Genomic DNA, 23105 nt, shown 5'->3' with positions numbered 1-23105 from the left:
TCTCGAGAGCACGGGTGGGCATGAGAGGGCTTGTTTGAGATGGGAAAGGGCGCGTTCGTATTCGTCCGTCCACTCGAAAGTTGTTTCCTTACGGAGGAGTTTGAAAAGTGGGAGGGCATGCTGGGCCGATTTGGCTACGAATCTGGATAGTGATGTGAGCATGCCGTTTAGGGATTGGATGGATTTCTTGAAGTTTGGCGTTAGGAAATATGAAAAGGCTCTGCATTTGTTCGGGTTTGCCTCGACTCCTCTTTCCGTTAGGTAGAAACCGAGGAATTTGCCTGCTCGGACTCCGAAGGTGCATTTTTCGGGAATAAACCTCATTTTGCACTTCCGGGCTTGTTCGAAGACCTTTTTGAGGTGAACGGCATGATCGGTCTCCTCTTGGGACTTGACGATCATATCTTCCATATAGACTTCGAGCATATCGCCGATCTCCGCCCGGAACACTTTGTTCATCATTCGTTGGTATGTAGCTCCGGCGTTTTTCAGACCGAAGGGCATTACGTTGTAGTAGTAGTTGCCCGACTCGGTCATGAAAGCTGTGTATTTTTTGTCCGTTTTAGACATTGGTATTTGGTTGTACCCATAATACACGTCTATAAATGATAAAAGTTTGAAACCTGCGGAATTATCGACTAATTTGTCTATGCTAGGCAGAGGGTAAGCGTCTTTAGGACAAGCCCTATTATGGTCGGTATGGTCAATGCACATGCGCTATTTTCCATTAGATTTCTTTACAAGTACAACATTGGAGAGCCAAGTAGTGTACTTGGCTTCCGATATGAATTTGGCCTCTAAGAGGTCCTTAACAGCTAGTTCGGCCGCAGCCGTTTTCTCCGGGGATTGCTTTCTTCTCCTCTGGGCGACGGCTTTTCATGCGGGATCGATCGTCAAGTGGTGGCATGCTACTTCTGGGTCGAAGTCGGACATCTCGACCGCGCTCCATGCGAAGAGGTCGGCGTTCTTCTAAGGCAGGCCTTGAGTTTCCTCCTGGCTAGTTCGGGCAGGTCTGTACCGATCTTAACTCCTCCGGTCGGGTCGCCTCCGAGGGCTATCAGCTCGTAGTCCCCGTCAGGGATTGGATGGAGACCTTCCTCTGGTGTCTTCGCATCTGTTTTTCTTTCCGATTCTTTATGGAAGCGACTGTCCAAGTCGATAGTGTCAATGCGGGGCATAGATTTGTTGGGCTCAATGCCTGCGTTGGATGCTGCTTTGTCCCGGGCAGATGCTTTTATGGAGCTGAGGCCTTTGGCGGAGGCTTCGAAACACCTTCTGGCCGCTTCGATGTCGCCGTTGAGCGTTGCAACTTGTCCTTTGGCCGTGTAGTATTTGAGTTTGAGATGCACGGTTGAGGGGACTGTGATCAGTTCGGCCAGCGTCGGACGCCCCAAGATGCATTGGTAGATCGAGGGGCAGTCGATGACCAGGAATTGGACTTTGACGGCCCTTGCGGTTTCCGCCGACCCAATTGAAACGATAAGCTCAACGAACCCCCATGGTTTTGTCACAGTGCCGTTGAAACCTTGTAGGTCTGATCCTACGTAGGGGGTGAGGTGGCTGTCGTTTAGTTACAGCGTTTTGAATAACTGGGAGTACATAATGTCTACCGAACTCCCTTGATCGACCAGAATGCGACGCACGTCAAAGTTGGCCATTCGAGCCCGGATGAGGAGGGGGATGGTCACGTTGGGTGCTCCGCCGGGCAGTTCCTCTTTGTAGAAAGATATGGAAGATGAGCCGCCCTTGGCGAGGTCGAGAGTAGCGGATTTGCTCGAACTAGCTGAAATTAGCTCGTCGAATTTCTGTTTCACGGATCCGACGGTGAGTTTGGTGAATCCTCCCCCAGATATGACCATGGCGGAAGGGAAAATTTCCCATGGGCTGTGAGGAGAGGGAATGGAAGACACCCGGGCCCAATCGGGGAGGTAAAAGTCCTCTGGTCGGGTGATACTCATGGCCACTTGCATGGCGGGCGTATCTTCCGCCGGCTTTTCCTCGGTGATCGATTTGGCTTCTTTGGTGGCCTCTTGCTTCTTCGCGTATTGCTTCAGGTGTCCTTCTCGGATTAATATTTTTATTTCGTCCTTCAGGTGGATGCAATCTGCTGTGTTATGCCCGTGGCCTTCGTGGAACTGGCAGAACTTTGATTTATCCACGTTTGGCCGTGCAGGCATGGACTTCGGGAAGCGGACTTTTCCCGTTTGGAATTCTGCATTCGCGCATTCGTTCAAAATGTGTTCTCGGGATGCGTTCAGCATGGTGTACTCCCAAAACTTCCCTGCCGGTGCTTTGTAGTCTTTTGGGTCTAGACCTTTATCCTCTTTCTTGTTATCGGTTCCTCGGCGAGAGTCGTCTTGCCGGGCACCTTTAGTATTCTCTTCCTGTCTTGAGTTGCGGACTGCGTAAGCCGCCTCTTTTTCCTCGTATTGTATGTATGCTTGGGCCTTGAGGAAGAATTCGTCCAGAGTGGCGGGCGTCTCGATCCCGACGGCTTTGGCGAAGTCTGAGCGTGGCCAGAGGCCCCGCTCGAGTAAGAACTTCTTCATGTGGGCGGTTGTGGACACTTGCACGACCTCTTTGTTGAACCTTTCTATGTAGGCCCAGAGGGATTCGTCTTTTCCTTGGATGATGGCCTCTAAGGAGGCTTCGGACTTTGTATGTCTTCGGGAGACCGTGAAGTGTCTGGAGAAGAGTTTCCTGAGCACTTTCCATGAAGTGATGGATTCATCGGGTAAACTCTTGTACCACGTCTTGGCCCCTTTGCGCAGAGTGGTCGGGAATAAACGGCACTTGATTGCGCCCGGCACCCCTCTGTAATCAAGGAGGGCGTCGATGTTTTCGATGTGCTCTTCTGGGTCGGTGGTCCCGTCATATGTACCTAGTGGCGGGGGTTTTTCAAGACCGGCCGGCAGTGGTGCTTCCAAGATTGCGTGGGACAGAGGGCCCCGACGCTCCTCTTCTTCGTCGCTGGCGGAAGGGGTGGAGGACCGGCTGCGACTCCGCCTGTGTCGCCTGCGGTTATCATCGTGCTTCGCAGGGGGTGACCTGGATCTTATTTTTGGTCGAGGGGAATGTGAGCGGTGTCGGGAGCGGTGATTGCTTGACCCTTTCTTGGAAGCGGGGCCCGTGTTCTCCCTAGGGGAGGGTGAACGAGGGCGTTTCTTGGGGACCATGTCGCACTAGGAGCGAAATTTGTGACCGGGAAGAGTCTTCGAGCGGCACTTCCGCTCAAGTGCCCCGATCCTGTCGTTCTGCTGCTGAATAAGTGCGTTTGTCCGCGCAAGGGCGGCCAGAACGGCTGTCATGGTCTGGTTCTGGGGAGCTTGACCTTTGGAAGAGAAAGGGTTTTCGAGAACCTCTTCGTGGTTGTCTTTGCCACTGGTGTTCCCAAGATGATGGAGGGCATCATCTTGAAATCCTTCGGGGAAGGAGACGCTGTTGCGCTGTCCCGAGGGACGGTGCTTCTTGGAGGAGGAATGACGACGGAGATATCTTTCTTGTTGAGTATTGTAGCGTCCAGAGAAGAGGAGTCTTCGTTATTGCCAGCCATGGATGATGGTTGAGTTAGAGCTTTGATTTCTGGGTTCTTGCAGGAGGCAAGAACGGATCAAGAACTGCAAGAAGAGAAACGGGGGAGCTGAAGGTTTCCCACAGACGGCGCAACTAATTTTACCGAGCAGATTAGATGGCCAGCAACAAAGAAGGCTTGGAATCCGGGACGGTTGAGAGGGGAAAAAATGGTTGTACCTGCAAGGCACTCCGATGCCAAAGTAAGTATGTGTTCAACAAGGTACAACAAAGTGAGAGGTTTTGGGGGTAAGAAAAAGATTACCTTGCCCTCTGGGGTTAGAGGGCTATTTATAGGGTTGTCACTTGTCCCAAGCGAAATTGGCTCCGCTTTGCAAGGCGTGAATCTAGACGACGCGTGGGCTGGCTGCTACCGGGCACGAGGCTCTCTCGTGCTCGGTTATGTCTGGTGTTTGCCCGGAGCGGACCGGAGGAGGTTGTCGTGCGCGTGTCCAGGGTGCCTTGGGCCGAAGGCTGGATTGGCCCAATAGGAGTGATTGGGCCGGTCCAGAACAATTGTATTCCATTTTAGACATAATTTATCGAGATCTCTTTATTTTATATTTCAAGTACTTGATTAGTTCTTCTGGAACTGAAAAATAAATTATGTCAAAGTGCTCTTAGAATTTACATATCCTCACTTGGGTCATCTTTAACTTTAGTTTCTTTTCTTAGTAGAGGACTTTTAACATTGAAATCGAATTTCATACCATGCTTTAGGCGCGGTTACAACTCATTTGCAATATGATCTTATCCAATAGGAGAATCTACTTTGAGTGGAGTATTAACAGCTGGTAATTTGTTTCATAAACTTTGCAAATGAATAATATTTTGAACTTTTGGTTCATATTGGTTTGTACGAGTATCAAGACAACAATATATTTTATCAATTGAACTTCTGGTTCACATTTGAACTTCATATTCACACTTTCAGTTGCTTATTCTCTCCCCCTAATATTTAGAAAATTAATTTAGCAATTGATAGTCAGCCTACTAGGCTTTAAACAAGTATCCAATTATTGGTTCAAGATACATCCACAAATACATGATCCATATAAAAGATATTTTCTCAATATTATTTCAAAACTCATCTTAGCTAGCGTACTATTTTGGAGCAATTGAATAATCACAACACATCCAAAATTTTACTTAGATGAGAGATATTAGGTTATTATCCTAAAATAATTTGTAAGTTAAGAGGAGCATTATCATATACTATCTTGTCAGCTTAATGCGAATGAATATATTAATATTCATATTTTGTGTTTCAAATATCTAATTTAGAACTTATGATCTTACAATTATCAATCATACAATTAACTTTAGATGTCTAAAGAATGGATCTTTAGGTCCATTTTTTTATGAACATATGCTACAATATGTTCGATATTAATTTTAATAATATATGCGATACTTATCAATAAAGTTATGAAAAATTCAGAAACTGAAATCTTAGTATGAGAAAACAACTTCACAAACTTCTGGCTGTGGTGAGTAGACAATAAATATTTGCATAATATTTTAGTCGATGCAATAATTAATATCATGAAAAACTCAATTTCTCATATTTTTATTTTCCTTTAGAAACACACAAAAATTATTGGATTGAAGAAACTTCTGGTTCTTCAATACTAGTTTTCGCATCATAATACATTCGGTATTGAAGAAACTTTTGGTTCTTCAATACTAGTTTTCACATCATAATAAATTTGGGATGACCCAATCGATTTTGCCAACATTCTTAAATTTGATTTTTAAACTTCTGGTTTACAATTATGCTTATGTTTTATGGTTGTTTAATTTGTCAAATTTGATTTGTAAACTTCTGGTTTACAATTATGATTTGTAAACCGATTATGCTTGTTTACAATATATAGTGAAAATATAATTAGAATTTTGTTGTTATCAAAAAATCAAAATAAAAATAGATATATTTTAAACAAATGATTAATTTTCATTTGATTTAATTGTTATAAACTAAATCTAAAGAATAAAAAAATGTATTCATTAATAACTAAATAAAATAAAAAAATATCATAAGTAAATTACAATAAAATAATATAATGAATAAATAAGAATCAGAAAAACCAATATTGATATTAAGAGACACTATCATTACAATATAATATTTTAAAATACTATATTAAAAATAAATGAATATTATAAAATATTTTGAAGATATTCTTGAAAGTATTTTCTTGATTGTCTGATTCTTATAGAATTGACTAAATATTTTTTTCCAACAACGATCAACAAAAAAATTATAATTCTTCAAAGATTTTTGATATTAAAATATTAGTTCTTCTGGAACAATTGCCCAATCATCATAAATGATCAAGATATATAAAAAAAGTTGGACAATCCTTCAACGGACGATATTATTTGAAATCCTTCTGGGATTAGAAAAAAAAATTCTCCTTCAGAAATGATGTAATCTTTTTGTTTATTTTTCAAATCTTCAAACAAGATTAAAGAAAAAAATACGCAATTGTGAAATCCTTCTGGGATACTTCACTATTATTGATGCAATCATTTTGAAATTGGATAATATTATTGATGCAATCATTTTTTTAAAACAACAAAAAAAGATATATGGACATACTTAATCCATATTGTTATGAAATAAGAAGAAAGAAGGTAAAAGAGAAGAGAGATGAGAGCAATTATGTATTATTACTTCAGGGTATCTTTTACAATGAGGTTGGTCCTATTTATAGGATAACATAGAGACAATGTAATAAATACACAATATTATAAATAAGGAATAAGATGCTTGGGAGACAATCATCCAATTATTCATAACACTCCCCCTTGGATGTTTGTTTTGGATATGCCTCGTTAAAACCTTACTAGAAAAAACCCATTTAGAAAAAAATCTAGTGAAGGAAAAAGAGTACATATCCTTTTAAATAGATTCATTTCTTCCCCTAAGCTGAGCGATCATTTCTTTGATGATGAAGACCAATCTTTTGCACTAGTTGATTAAAAGTTCTACTTGGGAGTGACTTTGTGAAAAGGTATGCAAGGTTATCACATGAATGAATTTGTTGGATGTTTATATCACCATTCTTCTGAAGATCATGAGTGAAAAAGAACTTTGGAGAGATGTGTTTTGTTCGGTCTCCTTTAATGTAACCATCTTTCAATTGAGTGATGCATGCAGTATTATCTTCATATATGGTCGTTGTATTTATGTTTCCAGAAGAAAAACCACAAGTATTTTGTATACCAAACACACTCTCGACTTGCCTTATGTAGTGCTAAAAGTTCTGCATGATTAGGTGAAGTTGCTGATATTGTTTGTTTCACCGATCTCCATGAAATAGCTGTACCACCACATGTAAACAAATGACCTGTTTGTGATTTACCATTGTGAGGATATGACAAGTAACCTGCATCTGAATAACCTGTTAATTCGAGTTTTGATACTTTGTTATAAAATAGACCCATGTCTATTGTACCTCTAAGATAACAAAGTATATGTTTGATTCCGTTCCAATGTCTTCGTGTGGGTGAAGAACTGTATCTTGCTAATAGATTAACCGCAAATGATATATTAGGACGTGTATAATTAGCAAGGTACATCAGTGCTCCAATCGCACTGAGATATGGTACTTCAGGACCAAACAATTCTTCATCCTTTTCTCAAGGCTTGAAAGGATCTTTCTCTACATCTAATGATCTAACAACCATTGGAGTAGACAATGGGTGACACTTGTCCATATAGAAGCGTTTTAACACTTTTTCTATATAGCATTCTTGATGTATAAATATTCCTTTGTCCAAATGCTCAATTTGTAAACCTAGACATAATTATGTCTTTCCTAGGTCCTTCATCTCAAACTCTTTCTTTAAACAATTCATAGCTTTTGGAAGCTCTTCAGGAGTTCCAATATTATTTATGTCATCAACATAGACAACTATTACTGCAAATTCTTTTCTTGATCTTTTTATAAAAATACAAGGACAAATTGAGTTATTTGTATATCCATCTCTAAGTAAGTATTCACTAAGACGATTATACCACATGCGTCCAGATTGTTTCAGCCCATAGAGAGAATTGTTCAATTTTATGGAGTAGCTTTCTCGAGATTCAGAATTATGTGCATTTGGTATATTGAACCCTTCAGGGAGTTTCATGTAAATTTTACTATCAAGTGAACCATACAGATAAGTTGTTACAACATCCATCATGTGCAAATTAAGTCCTTCATGTGCTACAAGGCTTATTAAATATCGAAAAGTTCTTGCATCTATTACAGGTGAGTATATCTCATCAAAGTCAATTCCAGGTCTTTGCGAAAATTCTTGAGCAACAAGTCGAGCTTTGTATCTAACAGTTTCATTATTTTCATTTCGCTTTCGCACGAAAACTCATTTGTATCCAACTGGCTTCACACCTTGAGGTGTTCGCACTACAGGTTCAAAAACTTGTCTTTTGTAGAGTGAGTTCAATTCTGCTTCAATTGCATCTTTCCATTTTGGCCAATCCTCACTTTGTCTATAATTTTTAATAGACGTTGGTTCATGATCCTCTTTGTCATTTATCACATTTAGTGCTATATTGTACGAAAAAATATCATCAATGTCGACTTCATGTCGATTCCATTGTATTCCATTTTAAACATAATTTATCGAGATCTCTTTATTTTCATCAGTTTCAGGTACCTGATCAATCTCTTCTGGAGATGAAATGTTTATTATGTCTGAAGACTCTTTTAGATTTTCTATATATCCTCACTTGGGTCATCTTTATTCTTAGCTCCCTTTCTTGTTCGAGGATTTTTATCTTTGGAACTGATTGGTCTTCTTTTATATTTTCTAATCAATATATTTATAAATAACACATAGAAAATATATAATAAAAAAAGGAAAATAAAAAATAGTACCTTATAAATCTCAGAGCTTCGTGCTGATAACGTGTTATGAAATAGGAAGAAAGAAGGTAAAAGAGAAGAGAGATTAGAGCAATTATGTATTATTTCTTCAGAGTATCTTTTACAATGAGGTTGATCCTATTTATATGATAACATAGAGACAATGTAATAAATACACAATATTATAAATAAGGAATAAGATGTTTGGGAGACAATCATCCAATTATTCATAACACATATCTTATTTTAGAATATATGAATATATTTAATCTATATCTTATTTTAGAATATATGAATATATTTAAAATTAAAAAAAAATTGATGAGAATTGAAATAAAATTCTTTCAATTACGATCAATTTGTTATCTTAATATATGAAATTATAATATGTCATCCAAAAGCAAAAAAAATATATAGGTTCTTAAATTATATGTCAAAATTAGTAATACTGAATGGCATATATATTAGATTTCAATTTGTTTATAAATTATATATGGTATATAAAGAATAGTTAAGGTAATACTGGATGATATGTAAATTAGACTTCAATGTATATGAAATTCTTTCAATTACGATCAATTTGTTACCTTAACTATTTATTTCTTACTTTTTCAGTATTACAAAACAAAACTTTATTTTTTCCAATTATTTTTTTTCGACATCCAAAAAAAATCAATACAATCAAACATAAATTAAAATGATATAAATAATTTATTGTTGCTATCTTTCAGGGATGTTTGATAGTTCTTCAGGAATTATATTTGTAATTTATTTTGCTATCCTTCAGGGATGCCTGATAAATTCTTCATGAACTATATAAATAATTTGTTTTTCTATCATTAAGGGATGCCTAATAAGTTCTTCGGGAACTATATAAATAATTTGTTTCGCTATACTTCAGGGATGCTTAATAAATTCTTCAGGAACTATATAAATAATTTGTTTTGTTATCCTTCAGGGATGATTTAACATTATTCATGCAATCTATCAAGGATGCATGAAAATCATCACTAATATTCTTTTTATTTTCTAATCAATATATTTATAAATAACACATAGAAAATATATAATATAAGAGAAAAAAGAAAACAAATAATAATACCTTCTAAATCTCAGAGCTTCGTGCTGATAACGTGTTATAAAGTAAGGAGAAAGAAGATAAAAGAGAAGAGAGAAAGATGAGAACAATTCTGTTTTATTTCATGGGTGTGTCTTTTACAATTAGATTGGTCCTATTTATAGGATAATATACAGACAATGTAACAAATACAAAATATTATAAATAAGGAATAAGATGTTTGGGGGACAATCATCCAATTATTCATAACAGAATACAAATATATCTAGATAATATGAAAATTTTCTATATGTATATCCAATTAAATCATAGTTATTATTTTATTATTTCAATGCATTTTGTTTTTGACAAATCAATGCATTTTTTTTTGTTTTGTAGAAATAGGTTTGTGTGGCCAATCTAAAACAGAAACAAAATAAATAAATAGGTTTCAAAATAATTATAGATTGTATTGATTATTATAGTAAAAAATCAATTTGAGATCCATTTGATCCAATTTTCATTATTACAATAAAATCAATTAATGAAAAACAAAAAATAATGTTTAAAAACAAAAAAAAAAATATTCTAGTGCTCGACCATTGATAGGACGAACAAATGAAGGAAAAAAATTCTTTGTACACTCGGCCAATGATTGGACGAGCAAATGAAGGGGGAAAATTGCAGGCAATGATTAATTAATTAGTTGTAGATAACAAGAGGTGTCATGTACAACGATTCAATTATTATTGGATTCTAACACCACTAGTTTCCAGATTTCAATCAGCACTAAAGCTCAATTAGATACCAATTCTAACAAAACATAACCTTACATAATAAATTGTTGCCGACAGAAATAAAGGATAAACTACGCTAAAAAATGGTAACCCAAACATGCAATATCCAACGAAAATTAAAATGCAAGAGAGAGAGAGAGAGAGAGTACACTAGGATATATAGTGGTTATGCTCTATCGTTCTCGCATGAGCCTACTCCACTCTCCAATAGTTTCTCATTGAAATTTTTTCTTCCACCATGTTTTAACAAATATTATTCAAGTTCATACAATCAACAATTCACAATAATGTTGAGAAGATTAAATCTTTTGTCTAGGTCTTGACTTGTATACAACCTTTATGTTGAGCTCTATGCAAAATCTTTACTCGATTCTTGCTTTTAGAGTCTTCTAGCTTCACAAATCTGCTTCAAGTATTCGTGTATAGCAATCACCCCTGATCCTAGTGATTTCTTAAGCGATGAAGTGTCTGAAGATTGAGAAAAAATTCTAGCTTGTTCGTAGGCTTCCAAACAACAATACCAAGGTAAACTAGAGATAAGAACCTCCTTCTTTTTACTAGAATTTGTCACTACCAGCACAACAACCACAATCTTACAAGCTTCATGAAAATCTTAACAAACTCTTCAAGAATGATTAGTTTTAAGATACGTCTCCCTCAATAATTATAGATCTCCATAATCAAGATCTGAATCTAAACAAGAGGTTAAATATGAAAGAAATTATGTTTGCAAGAGATTCGAATCATGTGCAACTTGTGATTTGAGTCACAGTGTTGCATGATTCGAATCAGTATAAACTGTGATTCGAGTCACAGACACCAAAAAATTACATGTTATCCTCTGTTTGATTTGATTTAAGTCATAGCTTATGAGTGACTCAATTCACACACAATAAATCTCAATTTTTCAAGTTTTTCAAAATAGTTTTAGATTTCACTTCCCACATAACTTGAACTAATATCACATATGGTTCTTGTTTCATTAACTCAAGCAATTAACTTAAAATATCATGATCAAACTTAAATACAGCCAATTGAATTATGCATGCTAAAAAACAAATTGATTGAAAACTCAATTCAAAGATGTGCAATTAATTAATAGAATGAATAAACAAAAATAAGCAAAACGAAAGCTTAGAAGACAAGCAACAAAATTGTACTAGGGTTCTCCCATGAATGTATTAGGAACATGCAACTTCAGTCTCCTCCTTTTTTATGCTTCGAAATCTTTCACCTAGAATTGAGTCGACTTTGAGCCAAGGAAAATGAACACCTTTTGGCAAAGATATTCATTAGTAGAATAAAAATAATATCATCTACATATATTTGAAATAAAATAATATGCTTTGGTTTGCGTCTGATAAACAAAGTGGTGTCTACTTTATCACGATTGAACCCTTGCTTGATTAAAAAAATATTCAATCGCTCATATCGAGTTCTTGGAGCTTGTTTGAGACCATACATGGATCTTTTGAGTTTAAAAACATAGTTAGGATTTTTGTGATCCTCAAAACCTGGAGGTTGATAGACATAGACTTATTCGTTTATATAGTTGTTAAGAAAAGCATATTTAACATCCATTTGATAAAGTTTAAAATTTAGGCAGCAAGTGAATACCAACAGGAGTCAAATAGCTTCTAGTCGAGCTACAGGAGCATAAAACTTCTCATAGTTTATTCTTTTATCTTGAATATATTCTTTTGCCACTAATCTAGCTTTATTTAGTGAATACAAATTAGTAGGTTATTATGACGTTGATTGTGCAGGTGATAGACTAGAGAGAAAAAAAACTTCTGGAAGTTGTCAGTTCTTGGGAGATACTTGATCTCATGGTCCTGCAAAAGGAAGTCTACAATAGCTCTCTCAACAGATGAAGTCGAATACATATCTTCTTTTGGATGCAGTACACAGATCCTCTGAATGAAAAGTCAATTAGAAGATTATCAAATCTTTGAGGACAATATTCCTATCTTATGTGACAATACTTCTGTCATTTGTTTATCTATGAATTCTATTTTACATTCTAGGGCTAAGCATATTGAGATCAAGCATCACTTTATTAGAGACTATATCCATAAGGGAACTCCCTATTTAAAATTCATCAATACACATCATAAATGGACTGATATCTTTACAAAACCCCTTGCTAAAGATAGACTTAATTTTATTCTAAAACATCTAAACATGGTTATATGTTCAGAATAAAAGGTGCTATCTCAGTATGTAAGCTTCCAGAAAATAAAAATGTGTATCAATTTTTTTAGTCAAGATGTTCTTTTTAGAACACTTATGTCTGTTCGAAACTGTATTGTCTATTTCATTAATTATTGCTTGATTAATTGTATATACTTATCCATCTGGAATCTTGTCAGTAACTGAGTACGTTTCATCAATTGATTGACAGCTTGGGTCATCTACTTTCCTGGAAATAAATCGTGTTGGCACACTTCCTAAACTCATCCTGATATGTCACCTGATCTAGAAATCTTTTCTCTTGTCAATTAAGACTCATTTCATCCTTTTTATATCTCTTTCATCAGTCTCTCTTATTGTATCCAATTGTCATATAGTCCTTCATGTATCTAAAAACTTTTGCTGGTAATGAAGATATTCTTGAGGTTATTTCGAAAGAATAAATCAAACTTCTTTGACTAAGAGAGGCAGCTCCAAGCCTAACCTTCACCATGCATGTTCAGGATTGGTCAAACTATTTCATCATTTTGGACGGATCTGTTTACACTAATCTGGTCACAGATTTCTGGAAACATGCTTTTGTGAGGAATGAAGATGGTTGCATTGTATCTCATATCCTTGGTGTCCCTTTATTCATCATTTCTTCTTCTATAGCTGAGGCTATCGGTTGTGTTGAAACTGGCACCACTGTTGAACAGTTTCATCTTCAGTGCTCCTTTGTTGAGGAGCTAGTTTCTCTCCACGACACTTCATTCAATTATGAACCTACCAACCCTAAAAATATTGTCTCCATCCGTAAAATGTAGTTTAATCTGATGTTAACCAACTTTCATCCAAGAAAAGTAAACAAGCACACTCTGTCACATGATGATCGTCTTTTCATCTTCTTCTTGGTAAATCACGCTCATGTCAACTTGCCCCAGACTATCTTCAATTTTCTACAAGAATCAGTTGATATTTCAAGAATTCAATATCAATCTTTTATACCATATGGAAGAGTTCTGTCTGAAATCTTATATAAAGCAGGAATAGTTGGAATTGTTTGGAGAAATGGACCTGCTTCTGGTCTCCTTAAGAAGAAATGCAAAGTCTTTACTGGGTGAATAAAAGCTATTTTCCGTCTTTGACATATCTTTGTTTTTGTTCTTGTTTTACTACGTCTGTAATCTCGTTCCCCTTCAATAAATAAGTTATTGTTCCTATTATTCTTTCTTCTGGGAAGTGTGCTTACATCGCTTATAATTTTTTTCCTGAAGTTATCCCAATCATTTATTTTCTTTGTCCTTAATTGTCTTTTTGATAATGACAAAGGGGAATAAAAATTAATAATGATTTTGATTATATCTAATATCATGCTCAAAGCCCAAACATGATATAAAATGCTTTTGCTACTAACCCATATTTGATGTTTGATTCAGGAACTTTGTAAAATTTCACTAGTTTCCATAGGCAGGTTATCTAGCTAGCTATCAGAAGATCATCATCTGGTAAAAGACCATCTGGCATCAGAAGATCCTAAGAGTTAGCGTCAGAAGATGAGACCAAGATATTGGCGTCAGCATGATGGGATCAAGATCAAAGATGCATGGAAGATGCTCTGATGAGCTAAGCATCTGGATCAAAAGTATTTGTTAATTAGAAGTTGTGAAATGTCTAAGACAAATCTAACTCTGATATTCTAATTTCTCCATGAAAGATATTTCTATTCTAACAGTGTGATGTGTTCATAAGTTATAAGCTTTTTTGAGAAAAGAGGTTGTGAACCTACGCTCTGGTATTCTGCACGCTTATTCTAATCCAGTACAAATGTGCTCTGATACAACATATGTTTCAGAAGTTGTGAACTTTCTAAAATTATGGTTAAATCAAGCTCAGATGCCTTTCACTATTCAGAAGTCGTGGACTGTCTGAAAGTAAGGTGACCATGTGCTAATAACACCTATTATTCAGAAGTTGTGAACTTTCTAAAAGTATGGTGTTTTGACTTTGATGCTTCAGAATTTGAGAACTTTCTGAAAGCAAGTCAAGGGTAATCTATGACTAAACATTTTGTTCAGAAGTTGTGAACTATTTGATATAATGCTAAAACGTGTGCTTATGCAATGTTTGTTTGTTTTATAAAGCTGTTCAGAAGTCATGGACTATCTGAGAGTTGTTGTTACCAAGGTTCTGATGGACCAGACTCTGATACTTCAGAAGTTGAGAACTTTTTGGAAGTGTAGTATGTCTTCTCTCTTTCTTGTATTAATTCAGAGGTTTTGAACCTTCTGAAGACATGTTCTAAAAGACATGTTCCAAAAGACATGGTCAGAATACATATTCTAAGACGTGGTCTAAAATATGGTCAGAAGATATGGTGAGAAGACGTGTTCTAAGACATGGTCAGAAGACATATTCTAAGACATGGTCTAAGATGTGGTAAGAAGACATGATCCAAGACATGGTCAGAAGACATGGTCTAAAACATGGTCAGAAGACATGTTCTTTTAGAAAACGATTCAGGTGCTAAACCTTCTAATGATGTGTTTCTTGGTACCTTGTGGTGTGTGATCAAGCTTCTGGAAAACCAAAGTTATAAATATGATGTTTGATGCTTGGCATCAAGACAGTAACTAAATGATACTCATACTGCTCTGATAGTACGCCAGGTTCTGAGATGAGGACCAGACAACTCTAGTCAGACTCTGATGAAACGTCAATGGAGAAGTATCCCTTCTCTATATTTCATTATGTTCTTAAAAATTTATTTTGTGAGTCTTGGGCTCAGGGGAAGACTCTAAACAAGCATAAATGAATTTTAAAGTATTAACAGATTCAGGGGGAGCTGGTTAGCTTTTTTGAATTTGAATTTTATGGTGATTACCCAGTTAAACTTTTCTATCAAAATACATGGTTTTGTCATCATCAAAAAGGGGGAGATTGTAAGAATAAGATTGATTCTACATCTGGCCTTGAGTTTTGATAATAACCTTACATGTTATATTAAGGAACAATTGTATATACCAACAATTTCTTTCTAGTGTGTGACTTTTGCCTTGCAGGTTCTGTCTCTGGTAAGATAGCGTGTGACATCATCATGTTGTGAACTCAAAACTCTGTAAGATTACTAGTGTTTGTTACCATGGAAGTCAAGATTCTGGAATGATACTTCTGCAACGCTTATGAGGAACATTAGTACAAGAGCTTCTGATCGTGACTTATAAAGGAAGCTTTGGAGCCCTTCTAAAGCTTTGCTTTTGTGTCCCGTTTTCTAAAGATGCTGAAGACGAGGTTCTGCTGAACAAGTTCTGAAGATCTGAAGACATCGCTTCTGAAGACCGAGTGCTGAAGACTTTGAAGATAAGGTTCTGCTGAACAGGTTCTGAAGACTCAAAGACTTAGGTTTTGAAGATTAGAGTTTTGATCATCTAAAACATGCTTCAATCAACATACAATCAGAAGCCTCTGAAGACTTAGAAGATCAAGAATGTCTTGCGTGTGATGGTGAGCATAAAATTACTAACGTAAATGATGACCTCTACTATTATAGGGTGGCATAAGGATAGTCCAACCTAAACTTGTTATCTAATATTCCCACCATGACTGTTGGGGACTTTACAGATGTACTTTGCTTTCCTATTCTACCCTCCAACGAATCTATCCTTCTCTATAAAGGAAGTCATTGGAAGAATTTGAAACCAACAAATCAGTTCTACAAAACTACACCATAGTGCTGCACAAATTCTATTAAAGAAATTATTTGTATAGTTTTATATTTTTAGCAAGGAGCTTTTGTTCGTATCTTTCTTATCAACACTTTTGTGCTGATGTGCTTAAATATTGTATAATATGATTATTAGAAGCATCTTTGTAATACACACTTGTAATCAACTTGATTGATTATATTCCTTTGGGGATTAAGTGTTAGTCAGAAGCCTCGAGAAGATTGTGGTTGTAGTCATAGTGGTTTCAAGATAAGGATCAGCTGAACTTGTTGGGGTTGTCAGCAAGGTTGATCATAAGCTTATTGTGGTTGATTCCTTGAGAGACTAGTGTTAGTCAAAAGTCTCAAGAAGACAGTGGTTGTGGTCATTGTGGTTGTCTGTAATCAATTTGGTTATAGTGGATTAAGTCCTTATTGAGAAGGCAAAATCACCTTGACGGGTGGACTGGAGTAACTTCGTTAATAGTGAACCAGGATAAAAATAACTGAATCATTTGCTTTTATTCACTTGTTAACCTTGTGCGTTTGAGTTGTAAAAAGATTAATTTTGGTGCAACCCAATTCAACCCCCTTTCTTGTGTTTCTCGAACCTTCAGGTGTCTGCTCTGATATGTAACATTTGGGTTTGATGCTTGTTTTATTTATGTTAGGAGGAAACTATATGTATACCTCCGTTGTTGGATGATTTTCATATTTGATACTTCTTTAGGATTATTGTTGGTATAACTGCATTTGTTATATAATTGTGTTTTGGATAATTAAAATAATATTTTGTTGATGTTTTCCGCGTTAATAAAATAAAGTTAGACATGATGATGTTTGTTATAATTATTATTAATAATTTTAAAAGTTGTATGTGTTACATGTTACTATAAAATGAGCAAGTTTTGTATTGTTGCTGAAAGTGACATCCTAATTGGGTGAAGTTTTTAATTCACTATGATTTCTATTTAAAACTATTCGGGGGGAAATTAGGGTGTTACAAATGATACCAAGGGTGTCGCACACTATCTCGAACGGTATGACAAAACCCCAACTGCTGGGTTGAAGCTGGGACGGAGCAACATTTAGGGAGGTTAACACTTCCGCCTCAAATTCGGTAAAAGACACCCCGACCTGGAGGATCTCTAGCACATCCTCATAAAAATAGAAAAAGTCATTAGGAGACCCGAGGGGATACATACAGATTTTCTCGCCTGGGGTGCACAGTTCCAAAATTACATCTTTTACTTCGTCAATATTAAAAATATAACGGCCCTCCCTAAACGATTGGACATCTTGATATCTTAAACAAGTCGACTCAATCTTCAAGATAGCCATATTAAAAGAGTCACGATTGGGCTCCATGGTAACTTCAACCGAATATGAGGAAGAAGATACTGAGTTAGTGTCACTAGAGAACATAAGGTCAATTTAATCATTGTACACCTCCCTACTTATGAACCTCCAATCAATTTTACCCGTTTTTTATTTAAAGGTTCTAACATACTCATCCCACAATCTGCCCCGCTCCAATATAGTTGTGGGAGCCAAAACCTTACCCATTTCCTCACACTCACATATAACTACCATAGTAACGATAGCAACGAAATAGAAACACAAATGAAAAAAGAAAACAAAAAAAGGTTTGAAGTTACCTGAGGAAGTTGAGGTTTATCGATAGCCAGAGTAAAAATTTGGAGGAGAGCAAAGGCCAGAAGAAACTTTGGAAAAGGAATGTTTGAAAGAAAGTTAACTTAAAGACGTTTGGGGAAGCTATGTCTACATGAACAACCCCTAATCAATAGGAGTAATGGTTAGAATACGCATCCTCCTAAAGAGTCACCATTGCTGCAAAACGCTACACATCCCATCCATAAGTCATCATTACTGTAGAAACGTTTGCGGGGCTTATGTACATTCGAGATATGCATCCTGAATTGGAGTTCAAAACCGCCAGACAACTTAAGCGCTAGGGATGTAAATGGATATCCATGGGGACAGATAGTATGGTATCCGTGTCTGCCCCGTTAGACAAATCTGATATCCATATCCGCCCCATATTCGTGCGGATATCTGCTAAACGGGTAATCTGCGAGTTTTAAGGTATCCGCGGATATTTACAGATATCCATGGATAACACTATTTATATAAAATTATTTCTTGAAAAAATATTTTCAGTTTCTTTTAAAGATACAAGACGTTATTATCAAATAACATTCGTACAAATCTCTCTTATTTTAACAAAAAAACTTTATCAAATCAATTTCTTTAATTTTCACCAAAGCATAATATTCCATACATTTCATTTTTAACAAAAAAAAGAATGATATTGTGATTATGAGTTATGATGGAAGAGCGGACGACGGAGGAGTAGAAAGGATGACATTAGTTGGATGGGAAAAGAACGATATTGGTTGGTTGGACGGTGAAATACGGTGAACTGACTTTTTATAATCGAAATGTCCGGATAGCAAGAGTCGCCACCGACTTTTATTTTATCCAATTTAAGAAAAGGCTAAAAGAACAGAAAAAGACCTTTTAAAAGATTTTGAGTTCGGGGGGTAAGTTATGCAAAGGGAAGGTGTAAGGCACCCTTTGCATCCATGGTTATCCATGGGCTCTTAATTGCTTAGCTCACTTTTGTTTGTTTGAATTTGTTTTAAAAAAACAGTGTATGAATAGAAATTTTAAATAAGAACTTTAGCTTGTAAATAAGCGTAGTCTTTTTGAATTTGATTTGAAAAGAGTGAGAAAATAGTTTTTGAATTTAGAGCAAGCAATTAGTAGCAACTACCCTAAGTTTGAAAATTCGTTCTTTTAGCTTTTCGAGGCGAAAGGATCTATCCATACCATGAGAGGGCAAGAAGTCTTTCAATTGGATGTGTAAGGGTCATCGAGTTATCATTCGCCATAAGACTGTCCCATGCCATAAAGAGGGCAGGTAGTCTAAGGGAAGGATATAATAGTCATTAATCTTTTTAGGCATCATGCGAGGATACCTTAGCAATAGGACAATCATCCTTATTTTTCCGAGGCAGCATCGAGGGACAACATTGATGATAATGAACTGAGGGCAACATTTGTTTTGCTTTAGGTATCCTCGGAATCGAGGGACTTTTGACTATTTAGTACACTTAAAGGCAGCAAGGCAACAAAGGCAACAAAGGCAACCAGAGGGATTACCCTAAAGGTGTGTGGGTGCAACAATCACGTGGTTAACTTCGATTACATTTATCTTGTAGTTAGGTGATCTATGTTCGATTCATGGTTTGCACTCCCTAAATTACTAACCACGCAGTAAAAATAATATCACAATTTAAGTGCCTTCAAGGCCAATCAATACAACCAGTAAACAGTTACATAATAATGGGGAAGGGGACAATGAACCCAGCGGATCCCTTAATAGGGTTTGACATAAGTAATAAAAAGTAAGGTTTAGGGTTACCAACGTCTGTAGCTTTGGCAGTTTGACAAACCTTTGGCTTTGATTGATGAAGGTTGATGGGCAGAGGTTTGCCTTGAGCATGAAGCATTGACCCTGACCATTAAGGAAAAAAGAAAACAGTGAGTGCATTGATTGTTCGAACCAGCAAACCTTATTTTTGGGCAAAAAGGCAAAAAATAATGAAATAAAATAAAAGTCAAATTGAATAAGAAAAGACTAAAAACTTAGCTTTTGATCAGTGGAGCGCATGGGCGGAGGCTCCTGACGATAAACCTGAAAAGTTGGGCATAAAGAAAAAGGATGTAGTGAGTGTATGGCAATTCGAGGCAAAATAACAAAAATAATATTTAATCAAAATAAATAATAAAAAAGGAAATAAAAGAAAAAGTTTAGAAACTTAGCTTCTTGATTGGCATGGCGCGTAGTCGGAATTAATCATATTGCTAACCCTGCAAAGGCGCAGAAGAAGAAGATTTTTAATGTAGGGGCTGATCATTGAAAACCCTGATTAGGGTATAAATTGAAAAGAAAAAGAAAATAAAATTGAGCACGAAATATATTTTTAAGAATAAAAACAAAATATATATGAATTATTGAAATAAAACATATAATTAAATATATAAATAAAATAAGAAAAAGAAAATAAATACAATTAAATAAATATACCATAAAATGTGTAATAAATATATAAGTATATAATTAAGAAAATAAAATTAATATAAATAAATATATAATAGTTTTATTGTAATTAAAAAAAAAACCATGAACAAATATATATATATATGTTAACATATAAATAAAATGGCATTTATATAATTGAATATATATAAAAAAATTAAAAAGAAACTTAGCTGGATCCAGTGTGGCGCGTGGTTGAAGATCCATGGTGGAGCTTCATGCCGTGGAGCGTTGGATTCAACACAGGTATTATCCAAAGGCTCTGATGCGAAGTCGCATGGTGGGGCTTCGTGGATGCGGCGCACCAGATTTGTCAATGGTGAGAATCACTGAAAATAACCAAAATTAATGTCGGACGCGAGGATCGAACCGCCTCCCTTGTAAACTTTGAAACCATGCCTTTCCACTCAGCCACTGGTTCTTTGCTGTCAACTAGTTTCACCATAAACATAATATATAAAAATAACTTATTCAATAAAATTTAAAAAAAAGCAACGCGCCCAAAGACCATCTTCTTCGTGAAGCTGCAACAACGTGATAATCCTTTTGGCAACGGTTTTATACCGTGGTAGTAGAACCTCCATCTTGAAACCTGCAATTAAATCACCAATAAACCCCAAAAGATAGTCCAGGTCGATCATAACAAGACCCCTAAACATGAAAACGCAATCGGTTTGGACCAATTTAACCTGTAACTCAAATTCCCAATTTAGAGCATATAAACCCTAAACATGGTGGTTTTCGCTTCCTGTACTAAAAATCAAATTAACCGGTGCCGAAAGTTCACAATTATCATTATAAACACAAATATATGATTGAATTTAATTCATGATGCGTGTATGAAAAAAACGAATTCGAATTTTTTGCTCAAACCGTGGACGCTACAGTTGCGATTCTGGAAGCATGAACGACTTGTAACGGCCCAGGGTGGTTCGGAGAAAGTCGAGGGATTGGTCTGGATCCTTGGAATAGCTTGAATCGACTGAATTCCTAGTCTGCAAGTTCTTGAATTGTCACTTTTTTTTGGTTTGAGAATTCGGTTCTGGCTGCAGCAAAATCCTTGTGACCAAACCCCCTTTTGCTCTTGACGAGTTATGTATATATAATATATCAAATTAGGGTGACAAAACTTGACTCAATCTTAATGAATCAATCATTGGTAATTTGAATGAAATTTGATTGGAAATATTCTTAATTTTGGCCAAATCATTCTATTCTCTCACCAATCTTGCATCCACGAAATTTGAAGCAAATACGGGCTATTTTTATGATTGAATCTAATTGGAATTCTCTCTTAAATCAAATATTTGTTTTTACCTGATTTATTTAACTTTTATCCCTTTTAAATGAATAAAAAATTCATAATAAAATCAAATAAATTCCATAAATTCGTGGCAATAATATTTGAGGCTTTGGATGACTTATGGATCAAGATTGGGCCAAAAGAGATTGGGTTTGTTTGCAAGAATTTTATTTTGAAGCTCTTTTGTTCACATTTTTTCTCTTGGAATTGGTCAACTTTGACAAGGCGCCTCTCCCTCAATTTTTGAGGTATGGAAGTGATCTAGGACTTTTTAGAAACCTTAGAGAGTCCTCTAACCAGTGTCTTTGGTCTCATATCAAAATTATTTTCCATGATCATTTTATGTCCTTTTGAAAAAAGTGTCTTCTTTTTGACTTTTAAGAAGGACCTATAATGTTTTGGTCCATATATCTCAAATGAAGCATTTTTGGACTTGGCATGTGAGAGACAATTTTGTAGAGAATCAAATTTACTTCAAAATGAGCTTTGGATGGGAAATTTCTGATGTTCCATGTGAAAGTTATGGCTGGTCAAAGTTGGGTTGACTTTCTCATTAAAAACCCTAATTTAGGAAGTTTAGGTTTTGTTGATTTCTGAACTTTCCTTGATAAATCATGATCAATACTTGATCAAATGATGAATGACACTTCATAATGAGGATGTTGACAAAAAATCAGAAGTTTTGACTGTGGTTTGACCATAGTTGACTTTATAGGTCAACTAGACGATTTTTGATCGTTCGGGCCATTGAGTGGGCAATCTTTTGAACCAGAACTTGAAACTTGTCGTGAGGACATCACGGGGCCTATGAGATGTCATGGAATCCACTTGAGGTATCAGAAGTTGATTTTACTTGAAGAGACACAAAACCCTAGTTTGAGGATTGTTATTTAGGAGAGTGTACAGTCCATCAAATGTTGAGCTTCTGCTATTCAAATGAGCTTGAGTTTAAAAATGTGGTGGGCAAATTTTGGGGTATGACAGACGGTGGAATTGTTGAAGTGAGGTATGGAATATAGAAGAAGCTTAAATATGAAATGAGCAATAAGATTTGTATAGAATATAAATGTTTTCTTCAAAGAAAACTTTAATATATATATATATATATATATATATATATATATATATATATATATATATATACGAGGAGATTAGTTTTTTAGGTTTTTAGAAGATGAAAAGACAGAGTATAATGAACAAATAATATTTAAGTAATTTTATGATTTATTAACGGATACGGATATCCGCGGGCACGGTAACATTAAACCTGTATCCATATCCATTAATAAACGGGTATTTAAATATCCATTTATTTTATCCGTGGATATCTATTAAACTATCCGCCCCATACCCGTGACAGATTTTATCCACGGATATGGATAATTTTGCCATCCCTATTAAGCGCCTCGCCCTTCCCGGGCCTCGCGCTTGGGGGGCTTATGTACATCTCGGATATACATCTCATATTGGAGTTCGAAACTGCCAGACAACTTAAGCGCC

General features: G+C 35.9%; 1 protein-coding gene across 1 annotated transcript; it reads right to left on the bottom strand.

Annotated features, from left to right (window-relative positions):
* Window positions 1-1571: 1571 nt before the first annotated feature.
* On the bottom strand, window positions 1572-3176 carry LOC131648685 (uncharacterized). The gene has a single exon (XM_058918419.1). It carries the CDS (start codon window positions 3174-3176, stop codon window positions 1572-1574), a length of 1605 nt encoding a protein of 534 aa, XP_058774402.1.
* Between the last annotated feature and the right edge of the window lie 19929 nt (window positions 3177-23105).

Source organism: Vicia villosa, linkage group LG2 (genome assembly GCF_029867415.1).
Source record: "Vicia villosa cultivar HV-30 ecotype Madison, WI linkage group LG2, Vvil1.0, whole genome shotgun sequence".
NCBI classification, from domain to species: Eukaryota; Viridiplantae; Streptophyta; class Magnoliopsida; order Fabales; family Fabaceae; genus Vicia; species Vicia villosa.
This window is presented reverse-complemented; position numbering and strand designations above follow the sequence as displayed.